The 22219-nt window shown below is 37.5% G+C and overlaps 1 protein-coding gene across 1 annotated transcript; it reads left to right on the plus strand.

The window, feature by feature from the left end:
• The first annotated feature begins 234 nt into the window (after positions 1 to 234).
• MRE11A (MRE11 meiotic recombination 11 homolog A (S. cerevisiae)) lies at positions 235 to 19418 on the plus strand. Its single transcript, XM_010076664.1, has 19 exons — positions 235 to 254; positions 755 to 887; positions 1794 to 1954; positions 2591 to 2678; positions 3606 to 3747; positions 5200 to 5314; positions 6335 to 6520; positions 6981 to 7152; positions 7882 to 7962; positions 8525 to 8651; positions 10471 to 10574; positions 13074 to 13247; positions 14425 to 14487; positions 15418 to 15631; positions 16094 to 16177; positions 17167 to 17218; positions 17693 to 17770; positions 18142 to 18220; positions 19368 to 19418. Exons 1-19 carry the CDS (start codon positions 235 to 237, stop codon positions 19416 to 19418), a joined length of 2124 nt encoding a protein of 707 aa, XP_010074966.1.
• The last annotated feature ends 2801 nt before the right edge of the window (positions 19419 to 22219 follow it).

The following is a 22219-nucleotide window of genomic DNA, read 5'->3' on the forward strand; positions in this document are numbered from 1 at the left end:
GGTAAATGGTTAAACCCCGCACGGATCTTTCCGTGACTTTTTTTTGCGTGGAATAATGAGCAGTACACGGCTCTGGGGCTGATCGTTCGGCTCACGGTGCCCTCCGTTCTGATTCGTTTACATTTTTGTCTCTCAGGCGCTCCAAAGCACCTGTGAGGATAGAAACTGACCTCCTGACCTGACCTCCTGACCGAGCGGCGCCCGGAGCCTTGCTGTGAGAGTCGTGGCACGAAGATGAGTACCGTCGACTCGCAGTAAGCTCCTGCTGTCTGCTGCTCTGGGCGGTTTGTCATATCAGGCAGCGAGTTGTTCATGTGTTGGGAATGAGGTAGAAGAACTGAGATCAGAGTGTGTGTTCTCCCTCAGGTCCATCTTACTTTCATATGTATGTAGATTACCAGTGCAGAGAGAGAGAAATTAAGTGTTTCTTCACTAAGTCTTTTAAAAGGCAGAAAACTCATAAAGGATTCTTTTGTTGTTCCTGAGGTACTTCACAGAGATGGTTGCAGCCCTTTACTAGAGTAGACTGATGGGGATAATGTAACTTTCAAACCGCTTGGTTTGGTGAAGTGCTGTTTGCAACAAAAGTAGTAAAGTGTTTTGAGAATATTGCAGGAATGATACTTGGTTAGAGTTTTATAACAAATCTCCTGTGTGTGTAATGGCTTTGGACAGAACAGCTTGCCTTCACAAAGTCTGTGTTGAAATTCTTAAGTATACTGCACTCTAACACAAAGTTTCCTGTCTTATTCAGGGATGATGAAGATACCTTTAAAATCCTTATTGCTACTGATATTCATCTTGGCTATTTGGAGAAGGATCCAGTGCGTGGAAATGATACATTTGTAACTTTCAATGAAATTCTGGACCATGCTCAAAAAAATGGAGTAAGTGCCGATTTTTGGAAGGTGAAGGAGTGAGACTGTGGGAAATATGTTCCAACTTGCCAGAAGCGACAAAGCCTAGTCCTGGTGCAATCTTTAGTAATATAAAATTAAATTACTAAACTATTTATTGCAACCGGTTATGTTTCTGTTTTAGTAAAGGGAATGCTTATTCCTTTGTGAAAGCATTCTTATTAGATTGTGGCCCTGTTTGTGTTAATGGTGTTTTCAGTTTGCCTGCGCCACTTTCAGTGGCATTAAGAGAGGGTTTATCACTGCAGGAAGGGAAGATAATTGGGGAGGGTGAGGGTAATGAAGACTTTGGTCTTCAGACAATTCAGAAAGTAGAAAAAAAGTTGGAAACTTTTAAGATCTTGTTTCTTTTTTTAAGAATTGAATGTTTCTTAGTCAAATTATTTGTAATTTTAGTAAAGATAACTCTTTTTTCATAGTGCTTTTTCAAAAGCTAAGTATATACAGAAAGTGAAACTGCCTTCTCAAAGGAATGTGGCGATAGCTGCTGATTTCTTCCCACTAGGTACCGCAGCAATGAAAAGATAATATATCTCTTCATGCCTGTCAAATAAAATGTTCAAGAGCCAATCCAGAGACCCTTAAAAAAGCCACTTCACTGGTGGGTTTTTTCAACACCATCAGTTATTTTCTCCTGCAGCTCTTCATAAATGGGTCTTTTGGGGTTTTTTTTTTAATGAATAAGTTAGTTAAGATTTGTTTAATGAGAAAATTAAATACAGTGTCTGCAACTACCAGCTCGTTTTACCTAGAAGTCCAGATATGAGGAGGTATGTGGAACTCTTTAGAAGAAATAATTAAAACAAATTGCTTAGAAGTCTTTCAAGGTAATACAAAATGTTTTATTAAAATAATAGAGCTTTTTGTTACATACAGGTGGACTTTGTTTTATTAGGTGGGGACCTTTTTCATGAAAACAAACCTTCCAGGAAAACGGTACATTCTTGTTTGGAGTCACTAAGAAAATACTGCATGGGTGATCGTCCTGTTCAGTTTGAAATTTTGAGTGATCAGGCAGTTAATTTTCATTATAGCAAGTAAGTATGTTCCTGTAAATTATGGTGTAAGGTTTGGTTTGTGTACTGGGTGAACGTGTTGTGATTTTTATGATTTGTATCCTCCATGACTGGAACATTGAAGTTTTAGGCTGGTTTGTGTGTCAGTTTACAGGATGACTTCACCTATCATCTTTCATAATCTAAATCTATAAAGGAACATACACAATTTTTTGAGAAACCTCTGAATGTTTCGTGACATTTGATACATTTAGGTAATGTATAGTTTCTCTCCTGCAAGTACAGTGCAAGTAAACCCATTTAAATGAATTGCTGTGGTAAAATCAGTGGAGTTTTTTGTGTGCAAACAAAGGTTGCACAGCCTAGTCCACTGCTCTTGCACATACCACACAACATGTTGGACAATTCTTTTTGTAGGCTTGCTCTAAAAATACAGGATTGTTTTGCTTCCCTGTTCCCAGTGGGAAGCACCATTCTGGTCCATCAGTAAGAGTCTTACACTGTGCAGCCTAAGCGTATTCATAGGCATTTAGTACTCCTTTGTGCTGCTCTCTTTATGTATTTGTGATTACATTAATTTGAAGAGAATATTGGGAATTGTCCACAAATTTGCAGATATACGTTTAACTTTCTTTTTTTTTTCTTCTTCTTGTTCAGGTTTCCATGGGTGAATTATCAGGATGGAAATCTCAACATTTCTATTCCAATTTTTAGTATTCATGGCAATCATGATGATCCCACAGGGGTAACTATTATCCTAATTGTACTATACTGTTATATTACAAAAATAACATTATAGAAATAGAGGTCTGTATAGAAGTACAGTTCCTGAGGAACATGCTGGTTTTAGTCCAGTGCTCCACTCTTCACATAATTATTTTGTGTGTCTTTATGAATTCTGCTAATGAGTGACAAGTTAAGTGTGACATTAAAAAGGAGAATGGAAAGAATTTAAGGGATCCCTATGAACTATGTTTAATTTCTTAATTTATGTAGATTTCTGTAATTGAGAACAAAATCACTTTTCATGCCAAGAAATGTCAGCCTTTCAGAAAGTTTCTGAAACAAATTCTATCTATAGACACTGAAAGCTTTTTTCTTAAAGCAGGGGAATTTTGGTGCTTTGACTTATGCATATACGATTGATATGCATCTTATATTTTCAAGGAAGGTAATCTAATAATGATGAAATGCTAGTTTAAAAATCATCAGCTAGAAGTAAGGAGCAAAAGGACACTTAGAAAACAGCAAAGTGCATGTGCTGAATTTATAATTTTGCTTTTTATATCAAATAGCAGTGTATCATGGAGATGAGTGTTTAAACAACAGAAGTTTAACTTTGGACCTACTATGAAGTAGCTAGCTTAACCAGATAATTTTCTGTAGTAGCTTAGAGATTTTGTCTGTTTGGGGTTTTTTTTTTTTTTTTTTTCCTGAATTATTTAATGTTAGTTTCATGTTGTTAAAATGAAGCAAGACTTGTAAGGAAAAGGGATTTGCTTCTATACTCATGAGACTAAAAAAAAGCTAGTGTATGTGGTGGGGTTTTTCAACTGCAGAATTTACTTAAGGAAATATATTCTCTCTCCTTTTTGAGACTGTTTCATTTAGACCTTAAAGACTAAATGTTCTGTTCAAAGTTTTTACATTTGTTTCTTAATATTTTCTACAGGCAGATGCACTGTGTGCGTTGGATATATTAAGCTGTGCAGGATTGTTGAATCACTTTGGACGTTCAGCTTCTGTGGAGAAAATAGATATTAGTCCCATTTTATTGCGTAAGGGTAGAACAAAAATTGCTCTGTATGGCTTGGGTAAGTATTAGTCTGCCAGACTGTGGCTAGGCTGTTGATGTGTTACTGAAGCTCAGTAGGTCTCAATCGAGTTGGAACAAACATTTAATGCTACAACAAACATGAAGGTCTGAGTAATGCTAAATTGAAGTGTATCAGTTCTATGACAGTGTCAGATTTCTCCTCCTGCTGCATTGTCACTGGCTGACGGGTTTTTTTTTCTTTGCTCTTTTTTTTTTAATTTTAAAAGAAATCCTTCAATAACTTCCTTTGTATACTTCTATTGGTCTTAAATTAACCCTGCTTTAGTAGGTAGTGCCTGTGTATTGAGTCAGGGCAATCACAGTCTTAAATTCTCACTGTTGTCTGTTAAGCTTACTTCCTCCTGTTTAGGTAAAATTTAAACACTGTATATTCATAGAATCACAGAATGGTTTGGGTTGGACCGGGACCTTAAAGATCATCGAGTTCCACCCCCCCTGGCATGGGCAGGGACACCCTCCACTAGACCAGGTTGCTCAAAGCCCCATGCAGCCTGGCCTTGAACACCTCCAGGGATGGGGCATCCCCAGCTTCCCTGGGCAACCTGTTCCAGTGTCTCATCACCCTCACAGTAAAAAATTGTTTTCAAAAAGCATTTTAATTTTTATTACCCAAAATCATTACTGGGAAATGCAGCAACTTTCTAAAGTACAGGTGTTGCTGCATGAAAATGTTCATGTGATGTTTCTTTGAGCTTGTGCCAGGATTATATACCCTCTTCATTTTCTCTGATTTAGAGAGCGCTTGCTCATATATGGAATATGTAAACTCCACATGGGATTTTATTTAAATTCATCGTGAACCCCGGACATGGATGGCTTAGGGTTTTTTTTTTCTTTTTTTTTCCATGTTAAAAACATCAAGGATATAATCAGTGACAAACAGTTCAGAAGCACTGCTGAATTTTTCCTGCTGTGTGGAAAAGCACAGACTTTGCAGAATGCATGGTTTATTTCTTGTTTTGTAGAGAATTTCAAAGTATGCTTACGAACTCCATCTGCTCAGTAGTATCTGGTTTTAGACTCCACCTTACAACAAAATATGCTTCTTACTCTGTCAACAAGAAACAGAACACCTATTCTAATATTGTTAGTTCTGCCCATAGTCAGTAGTTTGGCACAGAAAACTGGTAAGAGGTCTCAAACCAGATGTAGTTAATGAAAGTGCTTTTAGTGGTTGTTTAAAGGTAGATTTCATGTTAAAATTTATTATTTTCAGAAGTCTATCTAGTAAAATAGCCAATTTATACTTTTATCTGTTCAAATTCATCATCATGCCTCAAGACTTCTTAGGACATGAAAATGAAGATCTGATCTTGCAGCAAAGTAGTGTTCTTCATGCTCTTTTTAATACAGTTGATAATAAAAATGCTATAAAAGAGTTGGTTTACCACACAAAAATGATTTAACATTCTGTTTTTCTTTACTCCAGGAGCTATTCCAGATGAGAGATTGTATCGTATGTTTGTCAATAAACAAGTAACCATGCTGAGACCAAAGGAAGATGAAGATAGTTGGTTTAATTTGTTTGTGATTCATCAAAATAGGTAACTATTGAATGAATTACAGTGACTTTTAAACTTGCTGTGTTACTTCATTAAACTGCCTTGGAAAGGACAGTTGAGAAAGCCAGCTATGCTAGTTGGTGCTTCTTGTCGGTTGCTGGTTTATTAAGATTTTCCCAAATGAAAGCAGCATTCTACAGCTGATCTCACAGAAAGGAAAAAAGTTGGAGTAAATGAGTTGGGAATGTTGGGAAATCTCTTCCCAAACTCTTGTAGTTAGGGACAATGGCAGGTATGTAGCGTCATATGTAGATAATTAAGTTTTGTCTGTTTGATAGAGCTGAAGGAGCATTAAACTTCATATTGTATTTTCTGTCCTTGTTTGAGCCATAGTTTGACAAGTGCCCTGTCTTCACTTGCACTGCTGTGCTTTCCAGTTTCTCTTGAATAGCAGATAGGTAACATGTTCTTTCTGCCTACACGCTTCTCCCAGAAGTGGTAGTAGGAATAGGCAAAGTTATTTTCCAAATCCTTTCATATAACTTTTCCTGAATAAGAGCGCAATCCTCATGCACAAGTAATGGCGAGGCAGAAGTAAACAAATATAGCTCAGATAACCCTGGTACTGATCTCTGACCAGGAGGCTGAAGGAGATCACTCCTCCTCCATCTTCTCTATCTTCTGGAAAGGGATGGGGAGTGGTGTATCCATGTCTGTTTAATTAAGTGGGTTTTACCTCACCATTTAAAACAAAAAACCCAAAAAAGGCCATTAGGTGCTATAAAAGCATTCATATGGAAAAAAAACTTGAAGTCTTGCAAGCCAAGTAAGAAGGAAAGGGAGATCCAAATAAAAGGCGAGGAGCACAAAACAGTGAGCTGTGTAAGTTGCCTTTTTGTTTAACCAGACACTTTAAACAATTGCTTAAGGAATAAATGTGAAGAGTATCTGATGTGAAATGTACATCAGGTATTTTTGCTGGAGTTTTTATCCTCTTTCACTTCTCCCTTGCCCACCCATGACTGTACACATTCTAATTATTTTTTCTCTTTTCTTGTACAGGAGCAAACATGGAGCTACCAACTACATTCCAGAGCAGTTTTTAGATGACTTTATTAATCTCGTCGTGTGGGGTCATGAACATGAGTGCAAAATAGCTCCATCCCAAAATGAACAGCAATGTTTCTATGTTTCTCAGCCAGGAAGTTCAGTGGTGACATCTCTGTCCCCTGGAGAAGCTGTGAAGAAGTGTGTGATCTTTTCTTTTTGTTCTTGTTTATCTCATCTCTCGTGTTGTGTTGAGAAAGGAAGAATATTTCTGTGAAGTATGAAAGGACTTGTGTTACAGTGTGGATTAGCTTCTGAGTATGGCATAACAAATGAAATAGATGGAATCAGTGCCTAGAGTAACTTTTGCTTTACTTTAGGATTAAACGTAACATTTGAAGCAAATCTAACTTATCCAAGAGGAGTTACAGGCTGATAAATTGGAATCCAAGGAACTGTGTACATGTGCTTGTGTATGGAACATGCACAATTAAATGTAATAGAACTGAAGTTTGGCAGGGCCAACCCTGAGGTATAGATACAAGGACTTCGTATAGCTTTTAAACTTTTACCCCTAAACAGTAAACATGAATTTAAGACAAATTTTTATACCATAGTTGTCTTAAGTTTATCTTCTAGTAAGTTACCTTTCTCCTTCTAGACACATTGGTTTGCTGCATGTTAAAGGGAAAAAAATGAAAATGCAGAAGATTGCCCTAGAGACAGTGCGAACTTTCTACATGGAGGATATTGTTCTAGCTGATCATCCAGATCTTTTTAATCCTGACAATCCTAAAGTAACTCAGGCAATACAAGCATTCTGCATGGAAAAGGTAACTTGTAATGCTAACGGTATATGGATAACATGTATGGAGAGCGAATGGAGTCTGTGACTGGTTTTGAGACTGGAACACGAGTAATCTTGTGTCTTGCCCTGTATTATTTGAGACGGACTTAGGCGGTGTCCTAACATAGGAAGCTGTCTCATTACGTTCACTGCAGCCTTGGCTTCCAGATTCCTTGACTGGGGTGACCTGTTAAAGTAGGCTGGAACTGCTTTATGGGGTTCCATATCGTCTTTGTACAAAATCTCCCACCCAAGAGTGGGGCAGTGTTGGATGTGCACTTTGGAAGCAGCAGAAATACCTGCACCTAAACCCTGGAGCTGGGCTGTGCAGTGTGAAGTGGCAGAAGTAACTGAGCAGGCTTATTAATTGGTCTTGGTTCTTAGGTCTGTGTAAGTCTCTTCCTGCTTTTCCCTGGAACTAGAAATGTAGCAAAGGATAATGTAAGTAAAATAGTATGAGTGATTGGTGATACAGATACTGCTGGCTATGCTATATCTGAAAGCTAAGCCTTTCATTGAGACTTTGTTCTCTTTCATTCTTACGGCTTTTGTCTGGATACTGGTACATGTGTGTGTTCAGGAATGAGAGAACATCCTATAATTATTTATTTGTATAGCTCCCGCTTGCAGATGGATGTACTTTAAGTTATACTTGAAGCGTTCAGGCATCTGTAAGAGAATAAAGTGGAACTGAATTTCTAATTCTGCTTCATAGGTTGAATTGATGCTGGACAACGCAGAAAGAGAACGCTTGGGAAATCCACGTCAACCGGAGAAGCCTCTCATAAGATTACGAGTAAGGAATTGTTATTCCGTTTGGATTGCTTTGTTTTGAAAGGTCACTGCGTAAATTTTCAAAGCAAAGTAATGCTTTTTATATAAACACATAATATATAAAATTTCTTACTGTGTACAGGCAAATATAAATTGCCTTCATACCATGATTCTGTTTACCTGTGGTATAACTAGGTATTCTGTGGTAAAGGATGAGATTGGTCATAAGTGTACGTCACTGCTGGTCTGAGTAAGGGGATGAAAAGTGACTATTTACAGGGAAGTTTTTCTCAAGTCATATTATCCTATGTTTGTTCCTAACCTTATCTATGGAAGCTTTCATGAAAACTAGTAAAGGAAACAAGTTAGGAACAAGTTATGAATCTGGGCTGTTATTACCTCTTCTGCTAATATTATTATTAGCTATTATTATCTATTAACTGTTCTGCATAGTATGGTAAAGTATTAATTGTAGATTGACTTACTTTTTAATTTTTCCTTTGAAGGGTAACAAACTAATCTTGATTGTGTGGCTTCTCTATTTCTGTTTGTTTCATATTTAAATTTTTCCTTTCCTCTCTTAGGTTGATTATACAGGTGGCTTTGAACCGTTCAGTGTCCATCGTTTTAGCCAGAAGTACATGGATAGAGTGGCTAACCCGAAAGACATCATACACTTTTTCAGGCATCGTGAACAAAAAGAGAAAAATGGTAAATTGGTTTTCATTCTTTTTCCTTTCTTTTGTTACCAACACTTGCAAAGGCTTGGTGTCTACCCTCTAATGTGTTATAGGAGTAAAGATCAATAGTCTGATTTAAATGTAAATATTGCACAAGTATTTCTGCTTGTTTCTGGGTTTGTCTAAAATTCTGCTATTCAGCACAGAATCTTCTGCTAGTTATTAATAAAGAATTAGTTTTTCTTTGGCCTCAGACCTTATTGAGTTGCTTATAGTAATACATATAGCCCCATACCAGTCCGAGTTACTCCATGATTCTATTATAATTACCGTGATTTAAATATCATGGCATTAAATATCTCAATCCTGGGACTTACTCGGAGTGAGATGTTTGGCTTTGGGTACTCTGCAGGAAAAGAGGTGGGTGTTGTGCTTTTTCCCTTTTTTAAAAAAAATTTTATTGCTGTAGGAATTAATTTTTTATGCCTAAGATACTAATGGAGGGGATGGACTCAAGAGATGTTTGTAAATTTAAAAAAAAAGGTCCACATTTACAACAGCATTTTGTTTGCCCTAATTAATTGTGTATGAGGTACTCTTGGCTTTTTAGTCTGTTCCAGGTATGTCTCTATTGAAGCATTTGTGCAAAACAAATAATAGCTGTTACTATTGTAGCATTTCTCACTGTGCCTAGAATTTTTAATAAATAGGTAATAGATGTTGCCCAAATACTGTATTTGTAATAGTCCGTAATGAAGATACAGCTTGCACAAGAATATACTGCACTGAAGAACTGTTAATATTTCACATTAGTGCCTTGTAAGTACTCCAATTCCATTGACAGTTTTTACTTACACTGTCAGTTTTATAAAGTTCAAAACACCATGTTTCATGAATAAAACCTGCTTTTAGTGAGGTTATTTTAATTATGCTATGTTGATCTTGGTTTATTTTGCCTTTTTTTTTTTAGTAGTTGCATAATCTCATTAACATTTTTGGAATACATCTGTCACCATGTTTTATCAATATATTTTAATTTTCCTACTTAACATGCATCACAGCTTCAGGAAGGGAATGTAAAAAGAATGCCATGGTTCTTTGCATTACTTTATTAGGTATCCTCTAAAACAAGGGAGGTGGCTAATAAAGGAGTCAGTATTTTTGTACATGTGCACGTAATGCTGTGGTTCAGTACAGGTGATGTTAAGACTTCATGAGTTCAGAAGTTACTGTTTATTTTGTCATAGCTGCTTATACAACAACGCTAACAAAACAATGTTTTGTGCTTGCATGTCTTGAAGCAGTCTGCAGTCACTTTATATTGCTTTGCGTGGTATATGGTAACCTCAGTTGATTATCTATTTTGTTCTTCTCTCATTCCTACCTTGCTGTCTGAGAATGGGGGGCAGCCTTAATGAGCTATGAGCTGAAAATCAGCCAGTGTGCTTTGGAGGAAAATTTCTTCCTTAGTAACAGAGTTACTTATTAAGAAAACCCTTGTGCTTTGATGGGTCCTTTGATTTACTTCCATTTCTGATCTTTTAGAGTTCAGTGGTTATAACCTGCAGGACACAGTGTTCAATTTATAATTCCAGACAGTTGGTGGTTAGAACAACACTTTGTATCTGCTAGAGGTGGAGTTGTCTTGTACAACTGTTGCATCCTGTTATGTTTACTTGTGTTTCCAGACAATAGACTCTGCAGTTAGAACAAAAAGCCTTTACATATAAAGAGACCACACTTCTTTAAGAGGCCTATGTTAACCTTTTTTCCCATTACTGCCAGTGGGATGGTAATAATTAAAAGCTGCAGATGTGGGTAACAGTGCCACTGTGCTTTTTCTATTTTAGACAGTGATCTTAATTTTGGAAAACTCATTGGCAGACCTCCTTCTGAGGGGATGACACTGAGGGTGGAAGACCTTGTAAAGCAGTATTTTCAGACAGCAGAGAAGGTATCTTTCTACATTTTGATTTTTCTTTTTTAAAGGAATATAATCTTTTTACCTTTTTTTTTCTTTCTTAATGGACGTAATGTGCCCTGAAAAGACTCTGACATTCACAAGAAGTGAATTTATTTCCTATATAACTGTATGTGAATTCTTGTATGAATTATGTCTTGGGTTAACAAGTAACTTTTGTATGTAGGTGGTGTAGGGTGTGTGATCACATGCTGTGAACATTATTATAACTCTTCATGTGAACTTGCAGTGTCTGCTCTGTACTAAATGATCTGTCAAGATCCCTTCTTACAGGAGAGAAATGTGAGGCAGAACAGTCTGAGTGAGAAGCTACCTTAATTTACTATAGGGTCAATGTAAGACTGTACCATTTACTATTAACAGCTGGCTTGGAGTAACTTGCTACTTTGCAGTATATTTGTGTCTTCAGACGTGTGCAATTCCACATTATATTTGAAGCAGAGCAGGGAGAAGGAAGACAGCCCCCAATCCCCTAATAGTTTGCTTTCTCCTCACCCTTTCATCAAACCTGATTTTATTTCCCTTTCCCAACACCAGGGCAGTAATGTCTTAGAGGTAAGAAAATAATAATCAGTGAGTCAGATGCCCAAATGCTTGACCTAGATGATTAAGCATAACTTTCAGAAGCTACCTCAGAACATGATTTATTAAAAATCATTTATAGAAAGATCCCCTAAATTATACCATCTTGCCTAATCTTAGACACATGTTAGGTGTCAGTATTAGGATGGCCTAATTGTGCACTGGGAGGGCTGTTTGCCTTCTGAATATGAGGGAGCCCAGGGTGACTAGTTCAGAACCAGGTACTTCTTCAAATGTATGCCACTCCTAAACCCATGGGGAGGTGTAGCAATGTCAAAGACAGGGCATTGTATTATTCTGTGGAAAATAAATTTTGCTTTTAATCTCTTTTCCTCCCTTATTCTGCAAAAGTGTCCCTGTTACTCCATCTTCCTGACTTATTTGTATGTTCTTATATAAACAGCTCAGTTACTGGTCCCTGCATTTAAGGCCTGCTTCAGCAGCTCGACATCTGTAAAGACTTGAAAGAATCTGTTGATGTTCTGAGGAGGCTTGCAGTAGAGGGATAATACATTTTAAGTTAACACTGGTAATGAAAGAAAGAGAGGGGGGGAAAACCATCTTGTGCCCCAAAATTATGATAGGGATCTTAAACGTTGTGTGAAGATAGCTTGTGCTTCAGGCTTTACTAGACACCTGATCTTCTCTGATTAGGGAAACAAGAGGATCCTTGGACCCTGACAGGGTCAGGGCTGTAGGGACCGGGCTGTAGTTGTATGTTCAAAAAATATTAGACGAAAAATGTCTAACAAACAAGTACCAGACTCTTTTCAGGTTCAGTGTTGCAGGTAAGCTGAGTCCTGAGAATTAAAATCACTGCTATTTGTCTCTTTAGCAAGCTTTTTATTTTTTCCTTTGGAAGAAAGCTCAATTGCTGAAAGTCAACACGAACTTTCTGCATCATTACAATCAGTCACTCTTTTGAGATGTTTGTTTTATCTTTTTGTAAACTTCTTATTTTATAATAGCTGTAAAATTTATTCCTTTGTGCAGCATTATTTCAGGGAATGTTTTATGCTTCTGATGCAACCCTCAAAACAATTCCTAAAGGACACCTGGAAGGATCAAACATCATTAATATGTTTATATTATGCTTGTAGCCAAGAAATTATCTGTGCTGTAGTTTACGGACAAAAGAGGCTGCTGTTTAATCACTGCTGTCCATATGAGGGTTTAATTCTCAGAATGTCTCTCCTTACTGTGTTGGGAAGGAGGGTAGAGTGGAGAATGACTGCGAAACACCACCGGTATCATCAACTACTTTTACTAACTAGTGTCTGTATTAATATCTTAATGCAGAATATCTTGATGAATATCATCTCACCTGATGAACGTGGGAGAACTATTGATATTTACAGAATTGCAGCTTCTGCTTAATAACTCTTAATAATTTGCCCTGCTCTGTAACTGCCATTTTTTAATGTTAGAATTTTACAGTAAAACTAAGTAATTTAGCATTCTGTAATAATTCAGGGCCTGTTTTTAATAGCATTTTTATGTCTCTACAAACAGATCTTCATTTTTAAAAAGGGAGGAGAACTAGGACAGAATTCAGTTTGCCTTCTCTTTCAGCAATACATTTCAGATAAATTATTTTAGAGAGGACTAGCAGTGTAGTTTCTTTACTGTTTATGGAACTTTTTTCTTTGACAAGTCTGGAAAATACTCTGTTTAAGTAAGTGTAACATGCTAGTAGCAAGAAGGTTGTAACTACATTATGATGAGTAACGTGTTTGCTTATTGCTGTGCTTTTGTCTGAGAGAAATCTTCAATGCGTGTTACTGTTTTTGGAACCAACTTAATGTAATATTTATCTGAAACGGCAGGAATATTTCTTGCTTTCTTTGATGGCAGATGCTTCCTAACAAAATGTTTTCCCCAATTATAAAGAAAGTACAGCTTTCACTTCTAACTGAAAGAGGAATGGGAGAAGCAGTGCAGGAGTTTGTGGACAAAGAGGAAAAAGATGCCATAGAAGAGCTGGTGAAATTTCAACTAGAAAAAACACAGAGGTTTCTTAAGGAGCGTCTCACTGATGCAGAGGAAGAAAAAATAGATGAGGAGGTAATATTCTGTTAATTTAATTCCTTAAGAGAGGTCAAGACAGAATAGAAAAAACAGTGCTCAAACCAGGGTTAATAGATTTGCCTGTATATGGAGCATGTGCAACACTCACCTCTAGTAATTTTCTGGAATTAGTAAATATGGTGATGGACTTTCATTGTTTAAAAGCCTGTATTGAAAATGGAGTTCAGGTATGCTTATACTGATTCTCACTTTATTTCTACATGCATGCACCGAAAAGATCTGTCACTCTAATATATGTAGAACTATATATATAAATATCTACTATGAGAGAACGTAGATACAATCTCTTCGTAACTTTTTCGTATTGGCTTAGGGAAGAGTACAAGAACAGGGCAAGCATAAAGAAAACTTATCCTTCACGTGCTCCACTAGCTTCTAACTGCTTGCCACTCAGGGTCTCCCAGAGACAAACCTGGTTTATGTGTATCTAGTAACCCTTAATAGACTTCTGTCACCTTGTTGAGCTTCCACATGAGCCCTTGTATTCAATTGTAATGATCAAGTATTGTATGGCAAATTGTTCTGCGGCTTAACTGTGCACTGTGTGAAGAATAATTTGGTGGGGGGAAGAAGGTTGCACCTACATGTTTTCTTGCTGATGGCTTTAATTCTTGAGGGTTTGAAAGAGACCATAAACAATCAATGCCTGTGCCACTTTGGGGTTTTTTTGTTTGTTTGTCTTTTGGACTAATATCTTATTTCCTTCTCAGCCATTATATCTTTTTCCATACTTGGCAAGTTGAGCTTTCTTAGTCATACGTATATTGCAACATTTGTCTCTTCTCAGTATCATTGTTTTCTATCTTGCTTCTTTATCTCTACCCTTTCTTTTCCAGTTAGTCATATTTCACCATCCCTTATTGTCAAATTACATATACTTTCCTTCTCTTTAACATAGTGTCGCCTACTTTTCATCATATCCCAAGCTTTTTTCTCTTCAGTGAGGTAGCTCCAGTTATTAATATAATGTGAGATTCTTAAAATGTAGGACAGCATGAAAAGGCTCTAAACAAACTGCTCAGTTATTCTAGCACTCTTCTTTGCCTCTCACGTGAGCTTGACTTAATTGAGTGATCAAGACTTCTCCCTTACTGTGCTTTGATTATTGTATGAAATGAACTGTTATTTCAATGGGAACTCTTTTTTTATTCAGGTGCGAAAATTCAGGGAGAGCAGAAAAAAGAATACCGAAGAAGAGGATGAGGAAGTTCGTGAGGTAACTCCTTTGAATGTTGAACATAGGCTGGAGAATGGAATGGTGACTTCTGCATATAAATGAAGTCACTTAGCAATACTTCATCATTGTCCTTGACAAAAAAACTGCCTATGTGCCTAGGAAGATTAGGAAGTCTTTTTTAAATCTTCCTTGGTATAATATGTGCCTAAGCACCTGCTCGATTTGACTTTTGAGATCTCTTTTCTTGTGCAAATTTGTGAACCCGAATGTTCAGTTGTTCTTGCTTTGAACTGAGGTTAGACCGGGCAGGTGACCTTCAGAGATCTGTCAGCTTAAACTGTTTGTGATCCCATCACCAGTGGACATGTGAATGGGCTGTACTGAGTGATATTACTGCAACAAATTGGTATTATTGGTAAACTTTTAGATACTATTGTCCTCATCAGCAATCTTGGATCTCCCAGAGATTCATATCTAGATTGTGTATGTCTTTACAAAGAGAACTGCCAACCACTGACAGCATTGGTGCTCCTTTGTCTTTGCAAGCTATGCGAGACTGAAATGAAATTTTGAGAAAAGAAACAGCTGGGGTGAGATTCAGTTTTTCTAATCTGAGATACCTTCACGTGAACTAGTTGTCTGAAGCACCCACTGTCATCAATGAAGATCAAGTCAATGGAGCCCAGAGGGTCCTTCCTCTGAGCAGATGTACACAGCCGACAGAGGATGACCTGAACTGTTCACCAGACTCCACTGACAACATATTAACTATCTCCATTCTGTTATCAGAGCTTAGCTAGCTACTTTATATGTGCACATCTAAATTAGATAGACTAAATACTGTCCCTGCTTTTGGACAGACTTCCTTGCCTCCCATAATGCTGTGGATTTGGGTCTTCTGAGCCTCAGTGGTTTAGAACTATATATCACAATATTCTTTTTCCTGTAGCACTTATTTTTCTATTTTAGGCAATGACCAGGGCTAGAGCCCATAGATCTGAGGATGCAGTTCTTGTCGCAGCCTCCAGTGATGAAGAACTCATGGATACGGGGATGAAAGGCACTGTTGATTCAGATGATGGCCTTGCAACAACGAGCCGAGGAAGGGGTCGGGCAAGAGGAAGGGCAAGAGGTGCAAGAGGACAAAATTCAATGGCACGAGGTTCATCCCGAAGGGGAAGAGGTAAGAAAAACTTCACATACTTTATACTGCAGTTACTGACTTTCTTTCCTTTAAAAGGGGACTCTCTTGTGATGCTTCCATCAAGTGGAAAATTGTTGCTTAAGGACTCCTACTGGAAAAAAAATTCTTCACAAATATTTTTGGCATGCGGTTGACTGTCTTACAAGGTTTCAGTTGTGACTTTTTCACAGGGTAATTAAAAGAAAAATATCTTTCTTCCCAACTATGGAAACATGGTAGACTCTTAACAGATGCATGTGTCTGTGTGTGTGTGTCTGTGTGTGTGTTAAGAGGCCATGTCTGTGGGAGCAGTTCTGCATCTAAGTAGGGCTTTGATTCAAGAAAGAAGGTGAAGGAATAAAGAGGAATATAGGTTTTTAGGTGACTTCCTACTCAGTAATGATAGACTAAAGGCAGGGGGAGATAACCCCTGAAGAGATTTGCATATTATTATCCCTACAGGAAGCACTGGCCAGGAGTCAGCTACCAGCAGCGGAACCTACAAGTCTGTATCTGTGCCTGCCAAGAATATGTCTATCATCGATGGTAGGCCTTCAGTCTGTCCATTCCTCTAATCTGCTCTCTGCAGTTGTAGTGAAGGTGGTTTTTTTTATGATTAACTGCCTTAATTGTCGTTATTTCTGTGAGTCCAGTTCAGGTGTGAGAGATTCTTTTGGTTCTAACTAACAGTGATGAGAGAAAGAAAAATGGAGGGGGGAAAAAAAAGCATAGTGATATCCTGCTGTTATGGGGTAAAATAAAGTGTGACAGGAACTTCTGACTAGAACTGAAAATAGGGAACATCTTACTGTACACATTTCCTTAAGGAATAAAAGGAATGTGGCTTATAGCATCTACTCTGTGCAGAATATTTCTCAGTGAATAAAAATTTTAAACTTAAATGATGTTTGCAAGTTAGTAAGCTTTAATGTAAATCTATTTAGTCTGATATTGTAGCAAGTTTTAGAAATACCAGTTTGTACTAGGGAAGAGAAATTTATCTGTGATTTAAGCCGCATATGTGAGAGTAGCCCTTCCTTGCTACAGAGGACAGACTCTGAGGACACAGTTTAGGTAATCTGAGTGTTAAAGAAAGAAATACTGCTCACAAATCTATACATGAATCCCCCACAAAATACCCAAAGGTAGAGCAAGTTTTAAATTAATCAGCAAATTACCTAAAATACTGCAGAGAAATCAATTTTAGCAGATGTGTTAATGTCTAAACTGTTAGACGTACAGGAATATCAATTATAGTAATATTTTGCTCTTCCTTTTAACCAAACTTACTGAAGGTTTTTCAGCCAGACTGGGAAGCTCTGGCTGCTGCACAGAGGGATAGATCCCTGGGTTCGTCAGGCTCTAGCAAAGACTAAATTTGTTTTGTGTTTGGTTTGGGGGGGTTTTGCTTGGATTTTTTACAGGGCATTTTGCAGAGGAAATGCATGCTAAGCAGGTTTTAAATAAAATGAAATAACATTGTTTGTATTTTCTTGTGTGAGCACTTTAAAAATATTACCTTTGTTTTATTCTAGCTTTTAGGTCTTTGAAACCACAGTCCTTGAATTCGTCTAAATCTTACTCTGAGGTAAGAAACATCTTGAATGAGTCAAGTTGCTCTACCTTTTGCTGTCTTCTGATTTGAAAAATAAGTATATGGTCAAAATGTTATCTTAAATCAGCAGAGGTTCCAAAGCTATCGATTGCAGCAGTAAGTTTCTGCATGTTAATTTGTAGATCTTTTGTAGCCTTTTTTTTGTATGGATGGGGTCTATATGAGGAAAAACAAAGACCATGTTTTATTTGAGATCATAGTCTAAGATACAGAGTGCATATACATGAGTATTTTGTGGGTTCCTGCCGAGTGAAAGATCTGAAGAGCAATACTTGTGCTGTATTTGCACATTGTGTGGTTCTAGCCTGGAGCCCTGTCAAGTGTATACTATAACTAGGTAGGTATATAGTTGGAAAAAAAAAAAGGTTCTATGCTATAGTACTGTAGTATTATGCACTATATCTCTGTAAGAATAAATTCTGTGAAAAAGCTTTATAAATTATCTCATTTTTTCAGGATATTGTAGATGATGACTCCGATATAGAAGAGATTTCTTTTGTTCCTTCTTCCAAAGTAAATCAAAGGTCAGTATATTTACTTCATGAATGCTACCATGACCGCCTTATTTCTGACTGGCAATCAGCAGAAGCCAGGGATCTGATCCACTACCTGAAAAAACAGATTTTTAAGAAAGTCATAACACTATTTAGAGAATTTATATAAATTTTTACCTATTAATGATCTTTCTATTGGTCTACTGATGGAGGTAAGCTAGGTCAGAGTTTTAGAACTGATATATTACTTTTAGAATTTGAATTGTTCTGCTTGCTGTTATTTCTCCTCATTCTTAATCTCTGTATTGGTCGTCCAAATCTAAGTTGAAGGGAAAGTTATTGGAATGCCTGGTAACTGAGAACACACTGATGCCTTTTGTTTTCTCTTTGTATGTTTCAAGGTCCTCAGCTACATATTCACTTAGTAAAAGAGGTTCACAAAGCCAAACATCTAGAGGAGTTGATTTTGAGTCAGATGAGGTATGGTATATAGTGGTCTTTTTTTTTTTTTCCTTTATTTTGTGTAAATTTTTATAGCTTACTGTTTTGCAGTTACTTGAAAAAAGCATTTCAGAGTAACATTGAAATTTTTTTTTCACTAACCAGGCTAGATTATTACAACCACCTTTAATTAGAATATATACATAATAATCAAAAACAAGGCTAGAAGGGACCTCAGGAAAATATCCAGGCTTTTTTCCCCTCAGTTCTTAATCAGTTAATTTTCATTCCTGCAATGTGTGCAATAGGTTACTTTGTCTGGGACAGAAAGTAATTGTAATCTCTTCTAGTGCTTGGCTATGTCCTTTCGTTTGTTTATATATTTTATTCCTGTAAAAAGGAAGAAATTTTTTTTTTTGCATTTAAATGTTGCTCTTTTCCAGGGCACTTTATTATTTTATTTTTGCAAATTATGTAAATACACTTTAAAAATAAAAATACAACATTGTCTTCAAGTTTAAGATGTGTTCTTGCAGTATATGTCTGAACTGCTAGGAAATGGTTTATTTAATAATTAAACAAGTTTTCAGTTTTGCACTGAATAGAATACACGTTATACTGTCAGGCACTGTGCAGCTTATTTTCACAGACTAGCAGACTGTCATGTGTGGTCAGGATCCCAACCGTAACAGTGTCAGATGTGGGTCACTTCAGAGAAAATGCTAACTTCTTGTCCCTTCTCTCCATCACACTATCTCATCTTCTTCCACCTGAAATACAAAACTACATGTTTGTTTGAACATGCAAAAAGGAACAGTATTTTTGATTCATGCAAATCTCAGTAAATTATGAGTGATCTGTATATGGGCATAACTTCACTGAGGTATGTGCTGCTCATAATGATCACACCTTCCTGAATCACACCTGAAATATCGATTGTTCCTGATTTCAGAGCAGCTGTTCTGATCATATTGACTTAAACTTGGGTTCTGTTTTCTGCATGTTTATGATCTGGGCTTTTAAATCAATGGATAATATCTTTCATATCAAAACTAACAAAAACAGGTCTGTCAGAAAACGTGGAATAATGTGACCAGACTTTCTAGTTTAATCTAAAGGTGACTTGACTTTTATGACTTAGAATGTGTGCTAGTTCTGGTAATACACATCTGTTTACAAATTGCAGGATGAATATGATCCATTCAAAAGCACTGCAACATCAAGAAGAACTAAGTGATTTCTCGTTTGCTATATACAAGAGAGAAATATGAAAGTTGATGAAGCAAATGGAAAGCAGTTTGCAAGGCATTCTCTGTATGACATTTCTCTGTAAATAATGGTTTGCTTTCAATTTTCACTTCTATGAAATGTTTTTGGTTTAGTTTTTTTTCCAGTGGCACCACATTTGGTATAATTTGGCTGTTGTGTTGCTTGATAAATTAGACTAGAGCGTCTAATATTCTGAAGTACCGCCTGAAACTGCAAATTCTTTCTAAAACTTCTAAAAGCCTCTTCTCTTTCTGGGATGATAATGTAAATAGCTATCATATCTTTTATAGAAAACTCCATCTCTTGGTCTTGAATTTTGCAGAGGAGTAAATTCACAGTAGTATGCAAGTGCAGAGATGGACACAGACTCGCTCAGCATAAGGAAACCTGTACTTAATTACAGTTTTCTATGGATACTGTTGAAAACTCTGAAGAGTAATAGTTTGACCCAAAAATACAGTTTTCAGTATTGTAGCTGGAAAATGTTCTAATACTTTCAACTCTTCTAGGAGAACTAAACCCACTATTGCCCTGTTTTTAAATGTCATAGTATATGGGAATGAATTCTGCTCCTTAATTCAAGGAGTGCCAAAGACTTCAGATGGAATTGCAATGTCAGCTTTTGACCTGTAAATAAGATGTAAGGGCTAGAACCTTACAGTTTCACCAGGAATGCTGCTTGAAGAATAAAGCAATTGAGCCAGTAATGGGCAGGACGTTGCTTCTTACCTTTTTCTTAGTTGGAATTTTTCAGGTATCTGTTTTCTCAGCCCACTGCTTCAGTAGCCCCCCTAAAATGTCATCACTATTGTCCAAATATTCTCTGAATGAAGCTTTTAAAATACAGTATTGTATTCACAGTGGGGGAACTACTCCTGTTGAAGAAGCCAAGACCTAAACCTATTTCTCCTTCGCCCTTTCCACCTCTGTACATCCTACTTCCCCAAAAGTGCTGGTCTAAAGCATGAGAGCTAGTCAAGGAAAAGGCCAGAAGAGTTCATCAGCTACCCCCCTAGCATGTCAGAGAAGCAGTAAATACAGTGAGTGGCTGCAGCCATGCCTTTGCATTTTTATTTTCTCCTTCAAAGAGATGAGATTGGGCAGTTGAGTTTCTCTGGCTCTCAGTGAACATGGCTGCTGTTGCTTTGCCTGCATATATGCTCTAGCAGGGAGTCTAAATGAGCCTTGAGCTTCCTAAAGACTTACATAAAAATGATCAAGACCTGCAAATTTCTAGTGTAGAGCCTAGTAGCAACTTAGAAAGCAGTGCAATTTTTTAAGGTTATCTGCAAATAATTTGGTAGTCTGGCTCTCTTTTCATTAAGGGCTGTCAAAGCTATAATACCACCTGTACAATTAAAAAGCTGCTGTAAATACCCTTCAAGGTGAGGGTTTAGATATTTTTTTTTAAATAAACTATTTCTGTTAAGTAAATTGTGAATGTCTGTTGTATGGACTACATTGAATCTGGGGGACTGAAATTTTTAAAACTCTTTGCTGCTTTATGTTGCTATCTGCATGTGGTGGCTCTGGCTGGGGTGGAGTCACCTGTCCCCACAGCAGCCCCTGCAGTGCTGTGCTCTGCGTTTGTAGCTGGAAGGGTGTTGGTACCACATCAGTGTCTTGGCTACTGCAGAGCCGTGCTCCAGGCTGGCTCTCCAGTGCTCCTGCAAAGGCCTGGGGGTGGGCAAGACATTGGGAGGGGACACAGCCAGGACAGCTGACCCCAGCTGTCCCCAGAGATATTCCGTACCATATGATGTGCTCACCAATGAAAGCTGCAGGAAAGGAGGAGGCTGTGGGATGACATTTGTTATTAAGGCATTTGTCTTCCAACGTAACCTCTATGTGTACTGAGGCCCTGCCTCACAAAATCAACATCATTTCTTGGAGATCACTCAGGATAGTTTTTGAAAAGTCACTTCTCACTCACATAACTTCCAATCCACCTGCCCCAGGAAAGCTCAAAAATCCAGCAAAGCCATGGTAGTGAAAGAAAAATTGTTCCTGGAGAAATGGCTTGGGGGGATGCACATTCTGCTGTGTACTTAAAAAAAAGGCATTATTCCTCTTTTTCAAATGCTTCCAAATTCCTTTTCTTAGTTGTGTCTGTTTTATTCACAGCATGTGAATTCTGCAGTCTAACTACTGAATCAATACATTTGTTTTTCCCTTTTAAGCTCTCCTTACAGGATAGGGCTGACCTGTGCACCTTCTCTTACTTCAAAGCAAACTACACCTTTGTGTCTGGGTGATTTTTTTTCTTTTTATATTCCTCTTATAACCTTTTTTTTTTTGTTTCAACAGGCCTGTTTTCTAATTCATGATGATTTTGTTGAGTGCTATTGCACAGATGTGTTTAATGACTTTTTTTGATTACCTGAATTCATGAGCTGTGTAGCTTTATTTCAACCGTTTTCTAAATACTTTATAAATTACATCATTTCAAAAACCAGGTACAGCATACCAAATCCTGATGCTGCTGTGCAGCTGCTTCCTTTGCTGTCAGTGGGTGCCAGGGACAGTGGAGCAAGGGTGAAGTCAGCAGGAGCAAGTACCAAGCTGACAAATCTGTTACAGCCTGTTCTCTACTAACAACCCCACACAGGTGAACTGTTCAGACAGTTCATATTGGGGTATGTTTCATTACAAACCAAACTGGAAGGGCACACAGCGGATGGGGGGAGCAACATGACCCAGAGAGCTTCCACTAGACTTCTTCCACCTCCCTTTGGGGGTATTTTGTGTGGGCCTGCCTGGTGTGTGGTG

This window comes from Pterocles gutturalis, unplaced genomic scaffold (genome assembly GCF_000699245.1).
Source record: "Pterocles gutturalis isolate BGI_N339 unplaced genomic scaffold, ASM69924v1 scaffold34203, whole genome shotgun sequence".
NCBI classification, from domain to species: domain Eukaryota; kingdom Metazoa; phylum Chordata; class Aves; order Pterocliformes; family Pteroclidae; genus Pterocles; species Pterocles gutturalis.

Coding starts and splice junctions, on each gene's coding strand:
- MRE11A (XM_010076664.1), top strand. CDS start 235: ATGAGTACCGTCGACTCGCA. Junction 7,963..8,524: donor AGCCTCTCATAAGATTACGA/GTAAGGAATTGT, acceptor TTCCTCTCTTAG/GTTGATTATACAGGTGGCTT. Junction 16,178..17,166: donor GAATATGTCTATCATCGATG/GTAGGCCTTCAG, acceptor GTTTTATTCTAG/CTTTTAGGTCTTTGAAACCA.